Source organism: Spodoptera frugiperda, chromosome 2 (genome assembly GCF_023101765.2).
Source record: "Spodoptera frugiperda isolate SF20-4 chromosome 2, AGI-APGP_CSIRO_Sfru_2.0, whole genome shotgun sequence".
Taxonomy (NCBI): domain Eukaryota; kingdom Metazoa; phylum Arthropoda; class Insecta; order Lepidoptera; family Noctuidae; genus Spodoptera; species Spodoptera frugiperda.
Genome location: NC_064213.1, coordinates 2137880 through 2157562, shown reverse-complemented (window position 1 = coordinate 2157562; position 19683 = coordinate 2137880). Strand labels below are relative to the sequence as shown.

The window sequence follows — 19683 nt, the reverse complement described above, 5'->3', positions numbered from 1 at the left end:
ACTGGTGAACAAAGGGCTCCCCCCAATGACTTCCAGATAGGCTGGTTGGTAGCGTAGGCTGTCCACCCATAAGGTGGATAAACGACCTAGTTAAGGTCGCAGGGAGCCGCAAGGCGATCCTATTGCCAAACTTCAATCCGACCAAAATTGGAGACGGCATTTCTTTTCAAAATCGAAAGACCTATAACATTTGGAACACTAGACTCCAAATACAAAAAGAAATTACTATAAATAATTAATGTATCACAGAAACAGGCTATCCAATACGTCGTAACATCTAGGGCGAAATGTCAACTCCCACAAGAGAGCAAATATTTGCATGGTCTAACAAATCTTTGTTTCACGTTGAACTATTTGCGATTGAGATTGTATTGTAGGACACCCACGCATGAAATATCCACCCGGCTCTATCCCTTATTTCCATTTCCACTTACCTTACGCATAAGTGAATTTTATTTTTGTCTAGATTGTTCTTTACTTTGTTCTATGGGTGGTTTAGTAAAAGATAGATCTATCCATTCTTTTCAGGTATGACTTTGGCCAAAAATAATTTAATCATCATCATCATCATCAGCCGAGAGACGTCCACTGCTGAACAAAGGCCTCCCCCTTGACAAAGGCCTCCCCCTTGACAAAGGCCTCCCCCTTGTCGCCAATAATTTAATGGCTGACTGAAAAAATAGCTAAGACATAAAAGTCCTGTTCCGCTTTAAAATCACAAAATAGTGTCTCATTTAAACGATGTTTTGACTAAGAACATCACATCAATCAAATCTTTACACTCCCAACGATAAGAGAGATAGATTTATAGCTACATATCTTCGCACACCATCGTTCTTAAAATCGCAAACAAAACCAAAGTTTACCTGTTGACGCCACCGACATTCCTACACCTTGGCCTTATTTCAAAATTTACCCAATAAACGTCCTCAAATACACGACATTGCTCTCCAGTTAATAATATAACATTTCGGTGGGGAAAATCAATAAATTTAATTCTGTAGCCAAGAGCATGTCACTGCGCTACGGTTTCTGCAACAAACTATGCTCCACAACTCCACAACCATTCTATTATAAAAATAGAGTCAATAAATCAACAAGTACACGTTTATATTTAGTTCCATAGACATAGTAAAATTTCCTGTTAAAATAGTTACTCGGCGTCGATTATATGTAGATCGTACCTTACCATTATGTTTTATTGAAAACTAAAATAACTAGGTTCCATGATGGTTTAACAACCAAACACGACTGTGTCTTACTTTCTCAATCTTTCCACCGTACTCAGAGTGATTTAACGGTTACTTAACCCAGTCCTTAGCAATTGTTTTCCATACAAAATCGTTACTAAGGAATAAAAAGAATCGTTATTATGTTATCATTAAATTACTCTACTGAATATCCTTACCCTATCCCCGATATATTGGAGGTTACAAATAACCCATATTAAGAAAACATGAACCCGTTTTTGTGAAAGTATTTTACACAGAGCAATTCCCATCTGACCTCCACGGACATTCTCAATCTGACCCATTGTCAGGGTGCTGACAATTCGTTACGATTGGTGTAGATAACAGTGTCCAACAGCTCAACATGTCCTCTAAGGCAAAGATCAAGACTAAATACCGAATGACGAACGATGGGTCCCAGGTAAAACAAATGCTGAGGTGCCCAAGACCATGACATGATAATTTATAACGACCCAGTATTTGCAGCTACGAAACTACATTGAATTCAAACAGAATATAAATACCAACAGATATTAATAGAATGCTGTTTCCTTTTATTGTTTATTTTTAGTTCTGCAGCCGTAACAGACATTATGAGGGGGAAATTTCTTGTCTGACGCCTGCAGATTGGTGTCAGGTTCATAATTAAGAATCCAACAATGCAAACATTTCGTAACACGGTATATTTAGGCACTTTGACTCACTTCAAAGTGAAACCAATTTGTTGCATTAGCGTCTACGTCTTTGATTCGCATACCGAGCTTATCGTTGGTTACTGAAACCCGAATTCGAATTTGCTCTCGGACTTCGTAGCTGCAGTGATGGGTTGGTTAGAGTACTAAAAGCCAATTACGTATCGAAAATTGGGGGTTAAAAGCTACTACCAAAAGGGGTTAGAGGTAAAACAGCTTAAAGATCTTTGCTGCAAACATTTTGTAGGGACTAGTTGTTCAATATGCGGCCCAAGCAGCAGCAATAAGCTAGCGCCTCCTATTGACAAATGGCCAATATCTATCAGCGTTTCGTGAGCCCTCTACAATACGACGAAGTGTATTCTGTTATTTACGCACACATTTTAGGCGACTTTCGTTTACAGAAACTGTTTGAATTTCGAGCTCGATTTCGATTCTTATATTTATAAAGGGCCTAGGACCTTTAAAGGCATCTTTATAAATATTTACGGGTTGCCATTTGTACAAGAAAAAAAAACATTTGGAGCATTTCCAGCCTCAATAAAATGTAATATGAAAAACATATTAAATATCATTGGGCATGTTTCATTACACATGTCATACTTTTTATACAATTACATTAATAAGAAAGAGCTTAATATTATTCTGTATAACACCAAAAGTTGAATAAACTCATTTACAAACAGAGGAATGTAAACCTAACAAAAAGTGTTTAATAAAAATTCTTCAACAATGACACGGGCAGTATAAATAGTCCGGATTGTAATGTAAAAATATCTGGCACATTATAACTTCTGTATTGGTGTGTATGGATATTATGACTGGTCTGTCAATCCAATAGCTTTTAGCATTCGAACAGGCATGTGTCTATCAAATATGAGGGTTCGGAGCGACTCCAATGTGTTGGAATATTTTTTTATATCGGTATTCTAATTTAATATGCAGTTTCTGGAACATTTTTGTGTATTCTGGAAACACTTTAATAAAAATAGGTTTTATGTAACTTATTTCATTGTTTTTTTTTTTATATTCCTCTAGGAGTTTTGGTTTTGTCTTTGTACTCGATGAATCGAGTTAAGAGAGAATAACTATTAAAGGTATTTTTTTTATTGGAATGGTTTAAAAACATTGATATGAATAGATTAATTCATATTCTTGAACATTGTGGTTTTCTACTAGATGAGTAAATATCTGATCAGTAGGTAAGTAAATATTTAAAGTTCTGCTTAATGATAGTGTCACAGTTCATTTTAATTTTCATATAATAAATGCCAACCGTTAGGACCTGCTTTTATTTATTGTTTATTATTAATAATTATAGGTACATATTTTTTATAAAATGCGGTACTTATAATTGTATATAAAAAAAATATAATTTCCTGCAATCAGATTCTAATTGGAAGATTTTCCAATAAGCTTTACTTTACTTAATTTATAAAATAAATATTATCAAATATAAAAAAAAAAATACAAGGAAGGTGCATACAGCTTTTCCTACATATTTGTTCATTCTGCACAGTTATATTTAGAATAAAAAATACAGGTATTCAAATAAGGAAAATCACTGTCAGCACAAACAAAAGGTATTATATTAAATTCATACTGTATTTGAGCAAAAGCAATTACTCATACAGCCTACTTTATTTTAAAAATTATTTCTAGGCTGAACCGCGTGTTACCATTACCTCACAGCCCAAAAAACTAAAACATACAAGGCGCATTCTTATTGTAAACAAATGGTGTATTTTTAATTTTATAATTTTATTACCACCTGAACGAGATAGTCTGCAGAATATGATCACTTACCATATAAAGTCCTTGCAGTGGGAGCAGAAGGTGGGCTGCTTGAAGAACCTCGGCATGAACTTATGGTCTTTTATCAGATAAACATTCTTCTTTTTGAGCGCACCCTTGCGGCCCCGCAAACGGAACGCCTGCCCCGCTTTATATTCACCACCACCGTCATCACAATTATTCTCCTCGTCCGCCATGGCTACCCGCGGTCGCTAGGGCGCCGGTTAACTCGGAAATAATAATTATCTCACAAATAATCGCCTGAGAGCGCGGTCCACCCGAACGAACCACCGCTCTCAACGGAACGTCATCGCGATTTGTCAGATTCAAGAGCTGGCTGTCACTGTCAAACTGAAAGATACAAATGTGAGTTGCCATACTAAGATTTTAATTACCACACAATTGCCTTGAAACTGTAAGCATAAAATTGTAGAAATTATAGCAAAAAGTAGTATAAGTTCATGTAATTTTACTGCATCATTAGTATAGTAACAAAAAGATAGATTACTCGAAATGTGTCACAGTTTCGATCCCCGGTTGCACAATTTCACGATTATGTGAAGTTCATTATCGCTTTACTACCATCAGGCGTGAGGCGTGATAGTGTGACTTATTGCCTGTGACCAAATCCTAGCCTAAATTCCATGACAAAAAAAGTAATTGTTTTTTTTCGCGATCTTGGACATCTACGGACACAAGAGAAAATCCTAGTATAGAATCGTGTATGCTAACTACATAACATCGTAATCTCCTCTTTTAGCTCCCGAAGGAATAGGTAAACCGCACATGTAAACAAAGTATAACACCGACCTTATACCAGTCATGTCATATAGGTGACACCACAGCAATAGTGACTCCCGTGAATTGCAAATATCACTTAATTTTGTACTAAGTACGATCTTAAATATTGTTCATACTATGTAATTCCATTCATAAAATAATATTATTTGCCTTTATTTGTATTCCCCTAATAACCCAATACTCTATTTAATCTGGCAACATTGTAATGTGCGTTCAAAAACTTTAAATAATTTTGAAATGTTTGCCGTACATTTTATTTTTATTATTTTATTGTAAAGGAATGTATTAAATTAAGCAATTACTAGGATATTAACACCATAAGATTTTAATAAATGAGATTACTACCTTTTATATGTTTTTTTTTTAAATAAACTTGTTTAATATAGTCTTTCAGAATAAAAATTTTGAACGACACCCATTCTGTTTGCGTTCTCTCTCATCTGTCATCGACATTTTTCAAGCGTAAAGCCGTTATTTTTCAAGATCGTTCGGTTGAGAATTTGTTTTGCTGTGCATTGCAAAGTGAAATGTGAAATATTTGAAAGTTTATTTGAGTGTTTCTGTTATTGTGTGTGCGAGTAAGAAATTTGATTAAAATGAGCTCAGAAAACTCAGATTCGGGCCCTGGGCTCACGCTATCTTTGGTGGCTCAATTCGATGATATAAATCGGTTGAACGGAATTCTAAACGACGGGGCGGCTGAAGAATGTGAGTATTAACAGTTATTTCCTTCCATAAATACTAAGAAAAAGTACCTATTTTGTGATCACACCCCGTTATTCCATGTTAATTTTCATCCACCTACATTTTTCTAAAACCGCCAGCTTTTTGCTGATACCGCCATCCTAGCCCGATAACTGTAATCAGTATTTCCTAAATAATAAAAACGGTTCGACAAATTGTTACTTCCGTGACACAGGAAATGTAATCAAGTTAATCTGAGTGTTCATACAATTTGTAATCACTATTTTTAATAGTTTAAAATGTAACTTGATGTCAATGGTTACATCCACACAGTTCATCCTATGACCTTGATGACGATTTTAATGATTGCAGTACAAACTTTTTATATTTCATGACCATTTCACTCCTTAGTTTCATAATATCTCCCTAAAATTAAGATGCTGATCTTTTCAATCTACATTTGTTATAGTTAGTTATTCTAAACAAAATCTATTGTTAGATTGAAGCCTCCCAAGGATTCCATGTTTACTTTGTTACAAAGCTTAAAACAGGTTTTATGTGTGAATGAATAAATATGACTCGTGATATGTTTGTAGTTTTGTAACATACAATGTTATAAGAATTGTCATAAAAAAAGCTAGAAAACAGATCTAACTAAATTAAAAACAAAATCTATTTGTTTTTATTTTTAAATTTCAAAATCCTAGTAGTACACATTTTCATTTCAACAACATTTTCTCACAATACCATAAAGCCATAAGTAATCCCTTATGGCTGTTATTATAAAAATGAATTGAAGCCATTGAAGATTAAATAAGCCTACCCCAATTACTTCCATATAAGCTAGCTGGAAGTAATCTGTATCCAGTGAGTAATTATAACAATATATTCTTCTTTTCATAGGTTTCCTCGCCTTCCTAAAACAAATGGAATGGGTCCGTGGCCAATGGGCCGCAGCAGAGAAAGAGGCAGCTCGGATACAGACAGAGCTGGATGAAGCACTCCGCACTCTTGCCAAGTGGGAGGCAAAGTTTGCACATGTGAGGAAGCTACTGGACGGAGAGAAGAGGGAGAGGAACATTGTGCTGAAGAAATATAATGAACTGGTATGTTCTTGATTCTATCTTTGTGGTAAATTCCATTGTCAGCTAATATTTTATTTTCATTTAGTCTAAGAGTCTAAGAAATAAAGTTGGGATGTGTATGTGTGGCAATTAGTTGTTCAAAGATTTCTATCAAGTGGGCTTTGTAAATTAACTTCTAGTGTAAATTAACCCGTAGTATGCCGGGAGCGCAGATCTACACGAGACACAATGAATTTGAAAATGCTACTGTAAAATATACACCCACTTTTGACAATTTATATTGTAAGTCCCATGTAATAGATTGTGTGTTACTTAGCTAACAGTCGTCTCCAATCTTTGCTATGTTTTTATTTTTGTCAGAAGTTTTGTTTCTAAATTACATAATATTATTTTTCAGAGTAAACTATTGGACATGGCTCGAGACTTACTCTTCAATGATAACCGTGCCAAGCTGAATGATGAGACTCTGCAGAAACTTGCATTCCTCAATGGAACTGCTCAACAGGATCACAATGCTAAACTGAATTGTGTGCCTGAGCTTAATTCTACTGGTAATTATACTTCTTCTTACCAAACCACCTCCTATATGTTTCTCCTATAATGTAACGTCGCAACTTTCGTGCCATGACGTCCATGAGATTTTGGTTTGATCAAGCACCTCAACATGGATCGAACATGAACTTTAAAGTTTACTGTGACTACGTGAACACATGTCTTCGCTTACAAGCGTGACCGTAGCATAAGACTTATACGGTTTTAGCAGCTGGCTGCGCAACCGCAACTTGTGGTAGATTTGATACACAACAGTTATTTGTGTGATCCACCTCTTTTTCTAAATCTGTGTATAATAATGTATGTGGTTTTGTATGTTCCTGAACTCACCCACAACATAGGAGATAACCCATACACACTTTCATATTTTTTAAATACATAATTTACGCAACAGCACTTTCTATTGCTCCTCAGGTACACTTCTATCAGAGATGTCATATTCCCGATCTGAGGATGATTTGGATCTCTCGATCGCGTCGACCCGCCGTTCGTGGGTGGCGCGCGGCGGGTGGAACGCGCGTGAAAACGCACCCGTACCCAAGAAACGACGGTCTTCTACGTCTTCTGCTACCAAGGTGAGAGAGAAAAATACTCCTATAATAATCAGAAGATAAACTGTTTAAGTTACAAGATTACGAAGATAAATAGTAAACAAATAACTATTAATTCAATTCCATTCTCCCTCTTTCCATACATACATGCATAACCTCACGCCTGTCTGCCTCTAGGGTAGGCAAAGACAATAGAACGCCAATTGCTACGATTCTTATACACCTCTTTCGCTTCATCACTTTCCAACGAAGAAGAAAGTCAGAGGACTATCTCTCAGCAAATTGTTTGATACTAGAAGCAAACTGTTCACTCTGGATGAGTGTGATTTCTGTATTTTGTTCTAAATGTCATTAGAAATACTTTATTTATTTCGTTTCACCAACAGACAGTAGAGCTGCAAGGTGGTAAAGTGCTGGCCACTGCCACCACTACACTGACACTGGAGCGCGCGCCCACTAGCCATGACTTGAAGCCACCCAACAACTTCGTAAGTTATCTATTAGTTTCCTCATTAATATTTTATTAAAAACTGCAATCTTGTATGTCATTTTAGGGAATACTGTTTGTAGGGTTAGATTACTGGATAATTTAAAGTAAATATAATATCGTGTTCACTGAAATTGCATTTAATTGCGGCTGACTTATGTGACTGGTGCAGCTACCTCTAAGCATGCACACATACATATATTCCCACGCACATAAATACTGTTGTCCCTACAGTCATCATCATATCAGTCACAAAACTGGACTATACCACCTCCACATAAAAGAGGTATGCTGTATTATCCACGCTTAGAAGGCGGGTTAGAGATCATAGTTTACACAATTCCAATTTTGCTCCCTGATCTAACGACTTCAGCATGAAAATAAACCCAAATATGGGTTAATAAAATAAAACCAAACATTACGTAATCTTCTCTGCCATGTCAAGTCACCACGCAAACTATACTAATGATACTACGTTTGTCTCCAGCAACCGATATCCGAGAGCAGTGACGAGGCGCCCCCGCCACGCAAGTCGTCGGCCCGACTGTCGGGCAGGATGCAACATTATGTGAAAGAGGAATGTACGCCCTCCGCACCACCGCGTACTGGTGAGATTATTATAAATTAATAACTTTTTTTATGGAATATGCCAGTAAACGAGCTAATGGATCATTTGATTTTAAGCAATTGGTGCCGCTTTAAATGAGTGTACAACACTAAACTGTTTGACTTAATGATCATTGCAATGATGGTAACTTCGATTACTTTTAATTATATTCTGAGCATCCCATCAACTTGATTTGGTGCTATAATGATTTCTAAATATGGTTTTGAGTTTTTCACTAGGCTTTTTTTGCCTTTTAGCTTTTCCATAAGGCTAAGCAGCAAATGTATTAATTTAATGGCATAGTACAATGTATGTGATCTCCCAGACACGGAGAGTGGGTCGGAGACGCCCCGCGCGGTCCCGCAGCGCACGCCGTCTGTGGTGTCGGCCGGCTTCGGCGCGTCCCCGCGAGCGCGGCCCCGGCAACACAACTTCGTCGCCAAGAACTTCTACAAGAGGGAGACCTGTGGCCCCTGTGGGAAAACGTTAGTATTCACTTTATTTATTTTATGACTAGCTAAAGAACTTTTGTCTTAGAACATTTTTAAAAGGCGATTAGCTTTTAATGTAAGATAAGATAAGTGTTGAACATATACCTCTCACTACTCTTGCGGTTACTAGCAACACCTCTTTTGAGCCCTGGGTCCTTTTGATCTCAGTTCTGGACCTGACAAAAATCTAACTAAGGTCAAGATTCTGTTATTGAGACAATGTAGCTTAATAAAATTTTAATAAGTACACCCAATCTTATATTTATACATGCATAAACCAAATATAAAAATATTTGCTTGCTATTAGTTATTAATCCCCTATTTATCCTCTGCAGTATAAAGTTCGCGAAGCTGGGCGTGAAGTGCGAGACGTGTCGTGCCCAGACTCACCCCGAGTGTCGCGCGCTGCTGCCGCTGCCCTGCGTGCCGCCCGGACCCGGGCCCAGGCGGGTCAACGCGCCGCAGGTACTAGCTATACTTATTTTCATCTTCAGCCATGACTTCCACTGGCAAACAAAGGCTATGTCTACCTCAGATGCAATAGTTCCGACAGAAACGCTTAGCAATTTATTTTATGCCATACATCGGCAAACGAGCAGACAGATCACATGATAGTAAGCAATCAGTGCCTCCCATGGACACCTGCGACTCTAGAAATTTTCAAGTGCGTTACCAGCCTTTAGAATTAAACAAGAGGAATTGGCCTTAGCAGGCAGATTGTGTATATTCAGTTTCAAGTATTTGTTATAGTAAGAATAATCATCACTTCCCTGGTTGCACTATTGAGTTGGTTCTGATAAAACTTGATTTCTGGAGAAAAATCATACTACTGAATAACCTAAAGTTCCACACAGCTTAAGTCGCAACCAAAAACTAGTATGTTTAATAATACTTTCCTGTTACGTTTCCAGGAGGGCTGTATCTCGGACTACGCGCCGTCGACGCCGCCGATGGTGCCGGCGCTGCTGGTGCACTGCATCAACGAGGTGGAGAAGCGAGGACTCACCGAGAAGGGAATATACCGCATCAGTGCCACTGATAAAGATGTTAAACGACTTAAGGTTGGTATATTAGGTATCTTATACTCTCACACCTCACAGAAAACATCAACTACCAGGCCAAGTTCTGTGAGGCCAAAAACGACAGGCCTCACAGAAAACCGACGTGAAACAATACTTGCGTTGGTTTTCGTTGTGTGATCCCCTCATTCCCAATCTTCCCAATCCTCAATGTCCCAACAACCCGTAAATTCCTTACCCCCAAAAAACCGGCAATGCCTTGCTTTTTAGGAAAACAGGGAAATTAGGGCTAACTTTTTTAGCTGAGCAAATGGCACTGATGTTACTAAACTATGTCTTGTTTGTTCAAATATCGGTAATTGTTAAAAATGGAATGTCCAATGCTTTGTTTGTTACCCGCTAATTCTCTAGGTATTGTATTTAAAAACATATTTCACACTACATCTCACGATCTCGGTAAACGTAAAAGAAACTCGTATGATTAGCAACAAATGTCTTTTCTTATTATGTTACTAATATGAATCTTTATTATACATACTATTGACATGACATTGAAGATAGCTTTATTAAATAACACATCTACGATATTATGGTCAGCCATTATAGAGAAACTGAAATCAGAACAATAAAAACATATCTATACCTACAACGATTTGTTTGCTAATTCCAGGAACGTTTCCTCCGCGGCTGCGGATCGCCCTCCCTATCAATGGAGGACGTGCACGTACTGTGTGGGTGCATCAAGGACTTCCTGCGGTCCCTGCGCGAGCCGCTGGTGACGTCGGCGCTGTGGGCCGACTTCATGGCCGCGGCCACGCTGGCCGAGCCCAGCGACGCCACCGCCGCCATCGTGCAGGCCGTCAGCCAACTGCCGCAGCCCAATAGGGACACCCTCGCCTTCCTCGTGCTGCACTTACAGAAGTTAGTATTGTGTTTGTAGAGCATAGAAGATCATGTACGAGGCAATTATAGTTGATCTAATGGAATCAAACATTCCTCTAACAGTCTAAACTCACCAAAAGATCGCCAACACACTGGTAACTTGTTCGATGTTACATCTATCAGCATGCTGATTGCTTATCATTAGGTGATTTACAGCCCTATAGCTATCTATAGGGCAGCAAACTAGCAGATAGATACTATGAAAAGAAACGCAAAATTTGAGAAGTATTTAGTTAATTACAAACACATATCTTAATGGTGATGGTGTTAAATGGCAATGTCTCTGATCAAATACATGTCATTTACAAATCAATAAATAATTTAAACATTGTCTTAATTACCTATTACAGAGTAGCAGAAAGTCCAGACTGTGAGATGGGTATCGACAACTTGGCGAAGATATTCGGCCCCACCCTCATCGGCTACGGCCTGATGTCGCAACCCACCGAAATGTACAACGCCACTGCGCAGATGTTCAATGTAAGTGTTAAGGAAAATATTATGACACAGCGATATAAATATTGGATTTGGACAATAAATTCACTCATTAAAATATCTAGGATAACTTGTAAATATGTACTAAGATAATGTGCTCTTTAAAAAATTGGTATATTTGGTTTGAATTATTCTAAATAAAATTAATTTCCCGCGACTTCGTCCGCGTAGTATAATAAATTGAAAGAATTTGGGCTTTTGATATTTTCTGAAATAAAAGTAGCCTAAGTTACTCCGACGAACTCTACGTTTCGCCACTAATAATGGTTCCTGTTTTCCTGGATTTCTTTTGAATTTTTCCTGAATTTTGCTATAAACCTAGCATGCGGAAGCCCGAGACGAGGGTTTCGGGCAGATTTTACACAAGGTAAGGGAATTTAGTAGTCGACGCAACATTAATATCCTGTATATAATGTGGTACCCTAGGTGATGCAGCTCCTGCTGCGCCTGCCGTGCGACTACTGGTCGCAGTGGGCGTGCCCCAACAACGAGCCAAACTCGCCCGTCACCGGCACCCTGCCCCGACCGCGAGGGTTCTTCTTCTCACCCGCCGATACTGGGTAAGTCGTAATACAAGTTTAAACTGTTTTAGGTTATACTTTCCGATGGTTTTGAATTTTTTTCTATGTTATAAGCTGTTACACAATCCGACGGATCACCTGATGGTAAGCAATCGCCGCCGAGCAATCCCGAAACGCCAGAGACCATAATTATAAATGCTTTGCCGGCCTTTTGGGAATTAGTTTGATGATTGTTTGATAAGGGAGAGGAGTAATTGGGCCTCCGGTTTCATGACGAAACACAACGCAAGCATTGTTTCACGTCGGTTTTCTGAGAAGCTTTGGTATCACTCCAGTCGAGCATGCACGTTCGTGCCTAAGCATTGGCTTAAAATGTCTTCTATTTTATTCATTTGCGTGTTTGATAGAAACATCAACATCATTTAACTGTCGTCCAAATGATTAATCAATTTTTTTCTCCCATTCCACAGAGTATCCAGGAAAAAGAGGAACTATTTCCAGTGACACTAAAATTTAACCTTATTCTTAACATGTTAGAGTTAATTTTCGTTTGTTCGTGTAAGTGAACATTTCTGTTAACCATTTAACTTTGTAAATTCTTACTTTATTTATAACTACTTAGTTTTTCTTAGTTATTATTAGTATTCATACGTTTTGACTAACTTAAGTTATAGATCGTTTAATTTAAATTAGTGACATTTTGTTGTGAAAGGCTTTGAAAACATCACACTTGTTTTTGGGCAGTCAAGTAATAAAAATTGGAACTATATACTTGGAATTTTTAGTTATTTTTCTGCTTCATAGTAATATGTATAATATTTTATTTCGTTTGCAATAGTTGGTTGTTTTTGATTATCAAAATTCTAGCATACATTACCTTATTTTTTTGAAGTAGACTAAACCGTTGTTTTTTTTTGTGTTTCAAAACAAGTATTAGAAAAAAACACGCAATTGTTTTTCTAACATAAATAATTTGTACTTAATTTTTCTTTGTAAAATTAGTTTATATTTTTTGTATAAATTAAAATTATAAGGTTACTGATTCTATGCGTTTTTTGACTTGAAAAACGGACAATAACTCGGTACCTATATTAAAACGAATAAATAGGATAACTGATTAAGTACATATAAACTTAGATATTATTTAGTTATTAGTTTTTTAGTTTTATTTAAAATTCTTACAGTTAACTTCATGGTACTAATTGTTTCGTAAATCTGTTTTTTTTATTGTTGTTGGAAATTATACTACTATTGAAATTCTGAACATCTTTAAAAAGTTGGCAGAGCTTTGTAAAATCTACATTGTACAGAATTCTGTTGAAGACAAATGGCCTAATCTGTAGTATGCCGGAACACGGATCTATACGAGACACTGTGTTTTCTATTGTGTCGCATATACTGGCATACAAGAGGTTAAGTCATTCTTAATAATTACTATGAAACTCTCATCTGGCATTTTAATAGTATATTTTTTCCAACATAACACTTTTTGGAGACCCTTTACTACAAACATCACATATTTATTTAATAAAATTATTATAAAATAACACCATCAAATTATCTGTAAGAAGTTTTCTTTTTTTTTTAAGTTTTCGTTACTTTTAGTATATTTTAAGGCTTTCCGTTATCGTGACGTCACACACCCGCCTGCGATGAACGTCTGTATTTCTGTAATATATATTATTCTTAGCTTTATATAACTGTTACATAATGGGCGAAAAATTCTCTTCAACACACTTAAGTTGATATTAAACTAGCCTTTAATTGTTGCTACTTAAAGTCCAGTTTCAAATAACGTATCTACAAGGTTATTAAAACTGTGGGTTAGCAGTCAACAACACAACAAAATTATAGGTAACGGTAAAACAAGGTGAATAGAAATTGAGGGTTGAATAGATACAGGAATGGGGTGAATAGATGTTAGGACATTTTCCCAATATTTGTTCACAATGTTGCTGTTTCTGTTCACTCTTTGAATACAATTCATCCCGTTTTACGGTAGTTTAGTTATTAAACATCAAACCATTTGCATTAAAGTGCCAACCATTCTATAAAGAAGAGAATTTTAAAGATTCAGCCCTAGCAACATGTATTAAAAAGATTCGTGACACCTGCGGATTATTGTACAATATATAATGCAGCTTGTTTTGAATAAAAATACTAATGGACAATGAAATTGATTGACCACCAACCACCGCGCCAATCTCGATCTCTGGATCGATTTAATGCCTTGTTGGCACTACGCTAGTATTTTAGTCGAGTAGCGAGTACTTAGTAGTTCTCTCTCGCTTCGATTTTAGGGCAGCATCTCCATACAACTAACGTCTAAATTGATTTTGTATTGGAGAGAGTGAACCTGTGATTGCACACATTCTCGTTGGGACCAGTACCCTTAGTATAAGTTTGATTTACGTAATTGAAACGAGAATGCGTTCGGACCTCTGATTGACCGGCTGCAATAAACCAACCAATCAGAGAGCCGAACGCGCTCTCGTTTATTTTAAACGTAAATCAAACTCATACTAAGGGTACTCATACAGTTCAATATAATATCTCCTTCGTAGCGAGCTAGTCTAGTTAGACAGACTGGCCTCCGTGATCCAAATCGATCTGAGACTTGATAAAATCCCAATTTCCATCACGATTTCATTGTCCATCAGTATATATTTCAATAGTTACTAATGTATGTATAAATAGTTGTTCAAATTATGTTTTATTTCAATAAGACAGTTTGTGTATATTAAGTTTTCTGTTAAGGTTTTGGGAACAACCCCATCTTTATTCATAATACTTTATTATATTATTTTTATTATAAAAGGCCAAGAACAAAAAGTAATTGATCAAGTTTAGTCTAGAAAGTATTAAATCCAGGTTTGAATTGTTCACGAGAGTTTTCTAACATCTATGTATATTGTATTCATACATTTGATTTCAGATTGTTTTGAAATAAATACTTTTTAGTTTTGAAAATAAATCTAACAGAACCAACATTCATCACATAAATATGATTTTTGACCTAAAACTGCCGCACTTAGATACATTTAATGATTACTTAAATGATTCCTTAGTAACGATTTTGTTCAGAAAACTATTGCTAAGGACTTGGTTAAGTAATCATTAATTGACTCTGAGTAAGGCGGCATATACCATTCTCTGTTTTGATGATTTTAAATTATTGTGAGTCTTGTTCTTTTGTCTTGGCCCATTTTTAGTTTGTCATCACAATATTTTTCTTACTTTTTATATTATGTGTCTTCAAAATTGTAAATAAACTAAACATATCTTTAGAACACTGAAACAAATTAAAAAGTGATTTAAGTATATAAGAAATTAGGTTTAAATTGCGTCTTTCGTTTACTTTTTCATTTAAAACTTTGTTTTTTTACATTTTGATAGAAATAACTTGTGCCTAGTCACCGACTAGTATTTTAGTTATACACTAGTGATGTGTATACACGTGTACCTATAGTTAGATTTAATATATTTTGTAATCACTGACCGTAAAATGAAATAAACTTGTCTAACTCAATTTTGTGTTTGTTTTATTTCAATAAATATGGTCCCTTGAATAAATATGGTTATCAATTTTCATTCGCAATACTTTTCTTTGGGTGACAAGATTTTTTTCGGCATTGCTATCGCTATTTTAAATTGTGTTTTTTTATGTTGGAGGCCTAAGTATGTGTTTGTTTTACGTTTAACGAAATCAAAATGAGACCACGTTCGGCGCTCTTGCACATTGCGCATCTTGAACGGCGCTCAAGAATAATCTTGAATAGAATTCCGATCGATACTGATAGTCTGAAGTTGTAACACTAGCGCCCATTGCATCCGCATTGCGTGAATATAGAAAGAACTAAATGGTATTGAGTTTGGCTTTTGTATTCCGTACTCAGAATGCAATTTTTACACCTTTCGGTTGTATAGTTTTGACATTAAATAATTATTGAGATTTTATTGGATTGAAATTGCATTGGCATTCAAATTGGTGGCAAGAGTAAGCACAAGCAATCTGTGCCTAACGCGGATCTCGTTTCAATCTCGTGTAACGCAAAACAAACTCGACGAAGCCCTCTGTATTCATATTAGGAAAACTGTAAAAGGTATTTAATAAAACTCATATTCTTCAATCCTCATATCACTTTGTCTTTATTGAGAAATAAATAAAATAAAATATTGAGCAAATAATTTCACAAATCGCAAAATAATTAAAATAATTGTTTGATACATTTTTGGTTATTCACAATAATTTTGTTATAAAATTATCGTAGGTAATGTACAATAAATAAAATATCATTGAACGTAATCACAATATAGAAAGGAACAATAAAATATTATTTAAAAAATAAATTACAGCCAAATTAAATATAAGTCTTACACAATCTCAAAATCTTTCACTGGGTATTTTACATATAAGTGATCTTTTTCTACTTAATTTAATTTTTTTGATAAATAATATCGATTATTATGGATAATATCATAATATATTACAAATATCTATAAATAAAGGACATAGCTGAATAAGAAAACGCTAACGAAATTATGAAGACTCACTGAGTTAAATGAGATATCATATTTACGTTATTTCAAAATATAAGATAGTAGTTGCAATTACGTTGACATAATAAATATCTTCCCTAAGAGTCAATTTAGACAACCACATCGAAGGTCTTGTTCGATCTCGCCAAAGCCTAAAACAAATTCTAGCCTCTCTCGTATAGCCTAAACTTAAAAGGTTTTCATAGAAAATCAACCTTATCACTTTGTCTTTATTGAGAAATAAATAAAATAAAATATTGAGCATAATTTCACACATTACTTCGCAAAATAGATTTAAAAGGAATTGTTTGATACAATTTTTGGTTATTACCAATAATTTTGAAAAATTTTTAATGTACAATCCGATAAAATATCATTGAATGTAATTATAGAAAGGAACAATAACAGCCAAATTAAATATAAGTCTACATAATAATATTATATCTATAATAATCGTACGGAAAAATAGCAACCAAATTAAAAATAGGGCTCATACAACTAAATTATGAAGACTCACTGAGTTCGTGGGCAGTACCACCTTACAGGTTGCAGCTACCGTGGGCCATGACACTACTCTTTTCGTACATTGCCCACATAATAGTACCTTATAACTCTTATAATAACACAAGAATTATTACTTGTGGTGACAGTACATAATATATGTTTGTGTTGTTTATATGTATATGAAACGATAGTATGAAACATTGATTTTATGCAAATAAAACCTGATAGGCGCCTATATCGTATCATTTTTAGCTATCGAGACGCCTGTAGTCGTTACTGTCCTCGAACGTGTAAAAGAACATTATTCCTTTCAACTGCAAGTCAGTACGACTACACATCGACCTATGTAAAACCAGTTAATCATGATCTCGCTTTGTATGACCTATCCGTACATTCAACAGTCAGTTTACACTGGTTATTCATAACTTTATATATAGCTGGTACAATAGTAAATAAGTGAAATAATTATCATACATACAACTACCGCCGTGCATCATGTAAAACGTTACTCCTAATCTATGAAGATTCTTTGGTAAACAGGTATGTTCCATACAAAATCTTAGGCCTTCTATACTTTATATAAAACTACACTAGAAATTATGGCTTTGCCAATATTATCAGACATTTAAATATATATAGTAGTATACCTTTAGTAAGAGTTTGCTTTACGTTGAACGAAAACGAAACTAGAGCGCGTTCGGCGCTCTGATTGGCCGGCTCGAATAAATCAACCAATCAGAGCGTCGAACGCGCTCTCGTTTTGGTTACTTTAAACGTAAACTCGTACTAAGGGTACTGTTATCCTGCCAATAAAAAGAAAAATATATATTAATAAATAAAATTTTACTCAAATATTATTGAAGTTTGGTTTCAAATCTGCCTTACATATACTACGTGCGTTATTATAAACATGGCCTTTTCAAAACGTGTAAAAATCTACGTTTAGTCTATTTCACTAGCTAATCATCAATTTCTAAAAAACATTAATATCTAAGAGGCAGTTATTGTTATTGAAATTCTAACTTGTAAACACGTTTCTTTGACAATGAGAGCTACCATATTTCGCTCACCAGATGGCGCCAGTGTTCAAACTCTTGTCTTTTCGTCCAATAGCGTATTAGCTACTGTCATACCATTGGATGTTTAGTTTTTGACAGTAAGATTGATTGGTCAAAATATCTTTTGTAGATTGGCTGCATCTGGTGACCAAAAGAACAGTAGCCCCCTTTTCGAGAGTGTCCCGATTAGTTTCGAGCTTGAAGCTTGAAACTTATCGAGCGAGTCGAAAATATATATTAATTATTATTATTATTTAACGTATATTTTAATAGAAAACGTTATTGTTTACGAATATAAATACGAAAACACTGCGAGACTAGCTGTCTTATATAAATGTTACACTACTTTGGCTGACGATTTCATATAAATATTAATTCTTATAACAACTTAAAATAAATTATATTAAGGAACGTATATGACTTAAAACTTAAAGTTATTTTGTATAAGAACATTCAACTGATTAAAATGATTGCATTTTGATTTTGTGGATAATTGCCACATTCTTTTAGACTGGAAAGAAATGGCGAAAGATCATGTAACGTAAAACGGGGTGAATAACATTCGAGGGGTGAATAGATACCGAAGGAGGGTGTGTAAATAGAGAAGAAGGGGGAAGGGGGAATATAAATGTTGGGAAAATGTTCTAACTTCTATTCACCCTTTGAATTTAATTCACCCCATTTTAGCGTAAAAGGCGTTTTAACTTTAAAACAAAGGTATCTTGCATAAGACTTGAATAGGGCTATAGGAGAATCAAATTAAAACTTTGGTAACCAATAAATATAAACAAGTACCTACAGTACCATACGCAATGGGAGCTACCGTTTGATGCTCACAAGATGGAGTTAGTGTGACTCTCTAGTCTTTTCGTCCAATAGGGAATTGGCTAGCCATTGGTCATTACTCGTCCAATAGGAAAATACCTAGCTAGCCATTGGTCATTCAATTTTTGATAGCTGTCATTGGTCAATCAATTTTTGACAACTGTAGTGATTGGACACAAATATTGTTTGCTAGATTAACGCCATCTAGTGTTCGAAAACGGTAACCCCCATTACATGACATTATTTCGAGTTTTCCTACAAATATCAAACTTACAAAATAACATTAAAATATCGAATTAAAGTTCTTAAAACTCACTTATAAATGCGCGAACACCCTGATTTAAACGCAAATTCAAAGTTATTATGACATTTTAAATAATAAATTAAATTTTTAAATTATTATGGCAAGACGATATAAAGTAAAAATGAGCTAAATATAATATTTTGTTTCTACTTAAATATACGTTGTGATGCTAGAACTGTGACTACTGAAATTGAGATTATTTTGTTATTGAAAATTCAACTTTAGCTGCAAAGAAATAGAGTTGACTTTACCTTAGCCTTAGTTGAACATTTTATATGTTTTATTCAACACAATATAGTCCTTAACTCCAAGTCACAAAGTTCTAAATCTTACTGTAAAAGCAACAAAATATTATGCCGTATTTTTGGTAACATAATTTCCTTAACAATTACAATTTATATTATATACCGCCATACTCAATCATTTAATGGTTACTTAACCCAGTCCTTTTTTTTAAGGGAAGAAAATAATCCAATGACTTCTCCCGCCTTGGCGAGAAGGAG

At 35.3% G+C, this 19683-nt stretch overlaps 2 protein-coding genes across 3 annotated transcripts in view; one reads left to right on the top strand and one right to left on the bottom strand.

Annotated features, from left to right (window-relative positions):
• LOC118269477 (protein kinase C, brain isozyme) overlaps window positions 1-4046 on the bottom strand; it is a 211939-nt gene extending 207893 nt beyond the window's left edge. For both annotated transcript variants that reach the window (XM_035584602.2, XM_035584603.2), the window contains exon 1: window positions 3728-4046. In XM_035584602.2, the coding sequence (XP_035440495.1) occupies window positions 3728-3912 (185 nt within the window). In that variant the 5' untranslated portion in view covers window positions 3913-4046. The remainder of the gene's footprint in view (window positions 1-3727) is intronic.
• A 904-nt stretch (window positions 4047-4950) lies between these two features.
• LOC118269484 (rac GTPase-activating protein 1) lies at window positions 4951-15479 on the top strand. The gene is made up of 13 exons (XM_035584618.2): window positions 4951-5224; window positions 6104-6306; window positions 6683-6836; window positions 7252-7412; window positions 7775-7876; window positions 8363-8483; window positions 8808-8967; window positions 9309-9438; window positions 9885-10034; window positions 10663-10913; window positions 11285-11414; window positions 11856-11989; window positions 12421-15479. The coding sequence occupies exons 1-13, from the start codon at window positions 5113-5115 to the stop codon at window positions 12452-12454; spliced, it is 1842 nt and encodes a 613-aa protein (XP_035440511.2). The 5' UTR covers window positions 4951-5112; the 3' UTR covers window positions 12455-15479.
• The last annotated feature ends 4204 nt before the right edge of the window (window positions 15480-19683 follow it).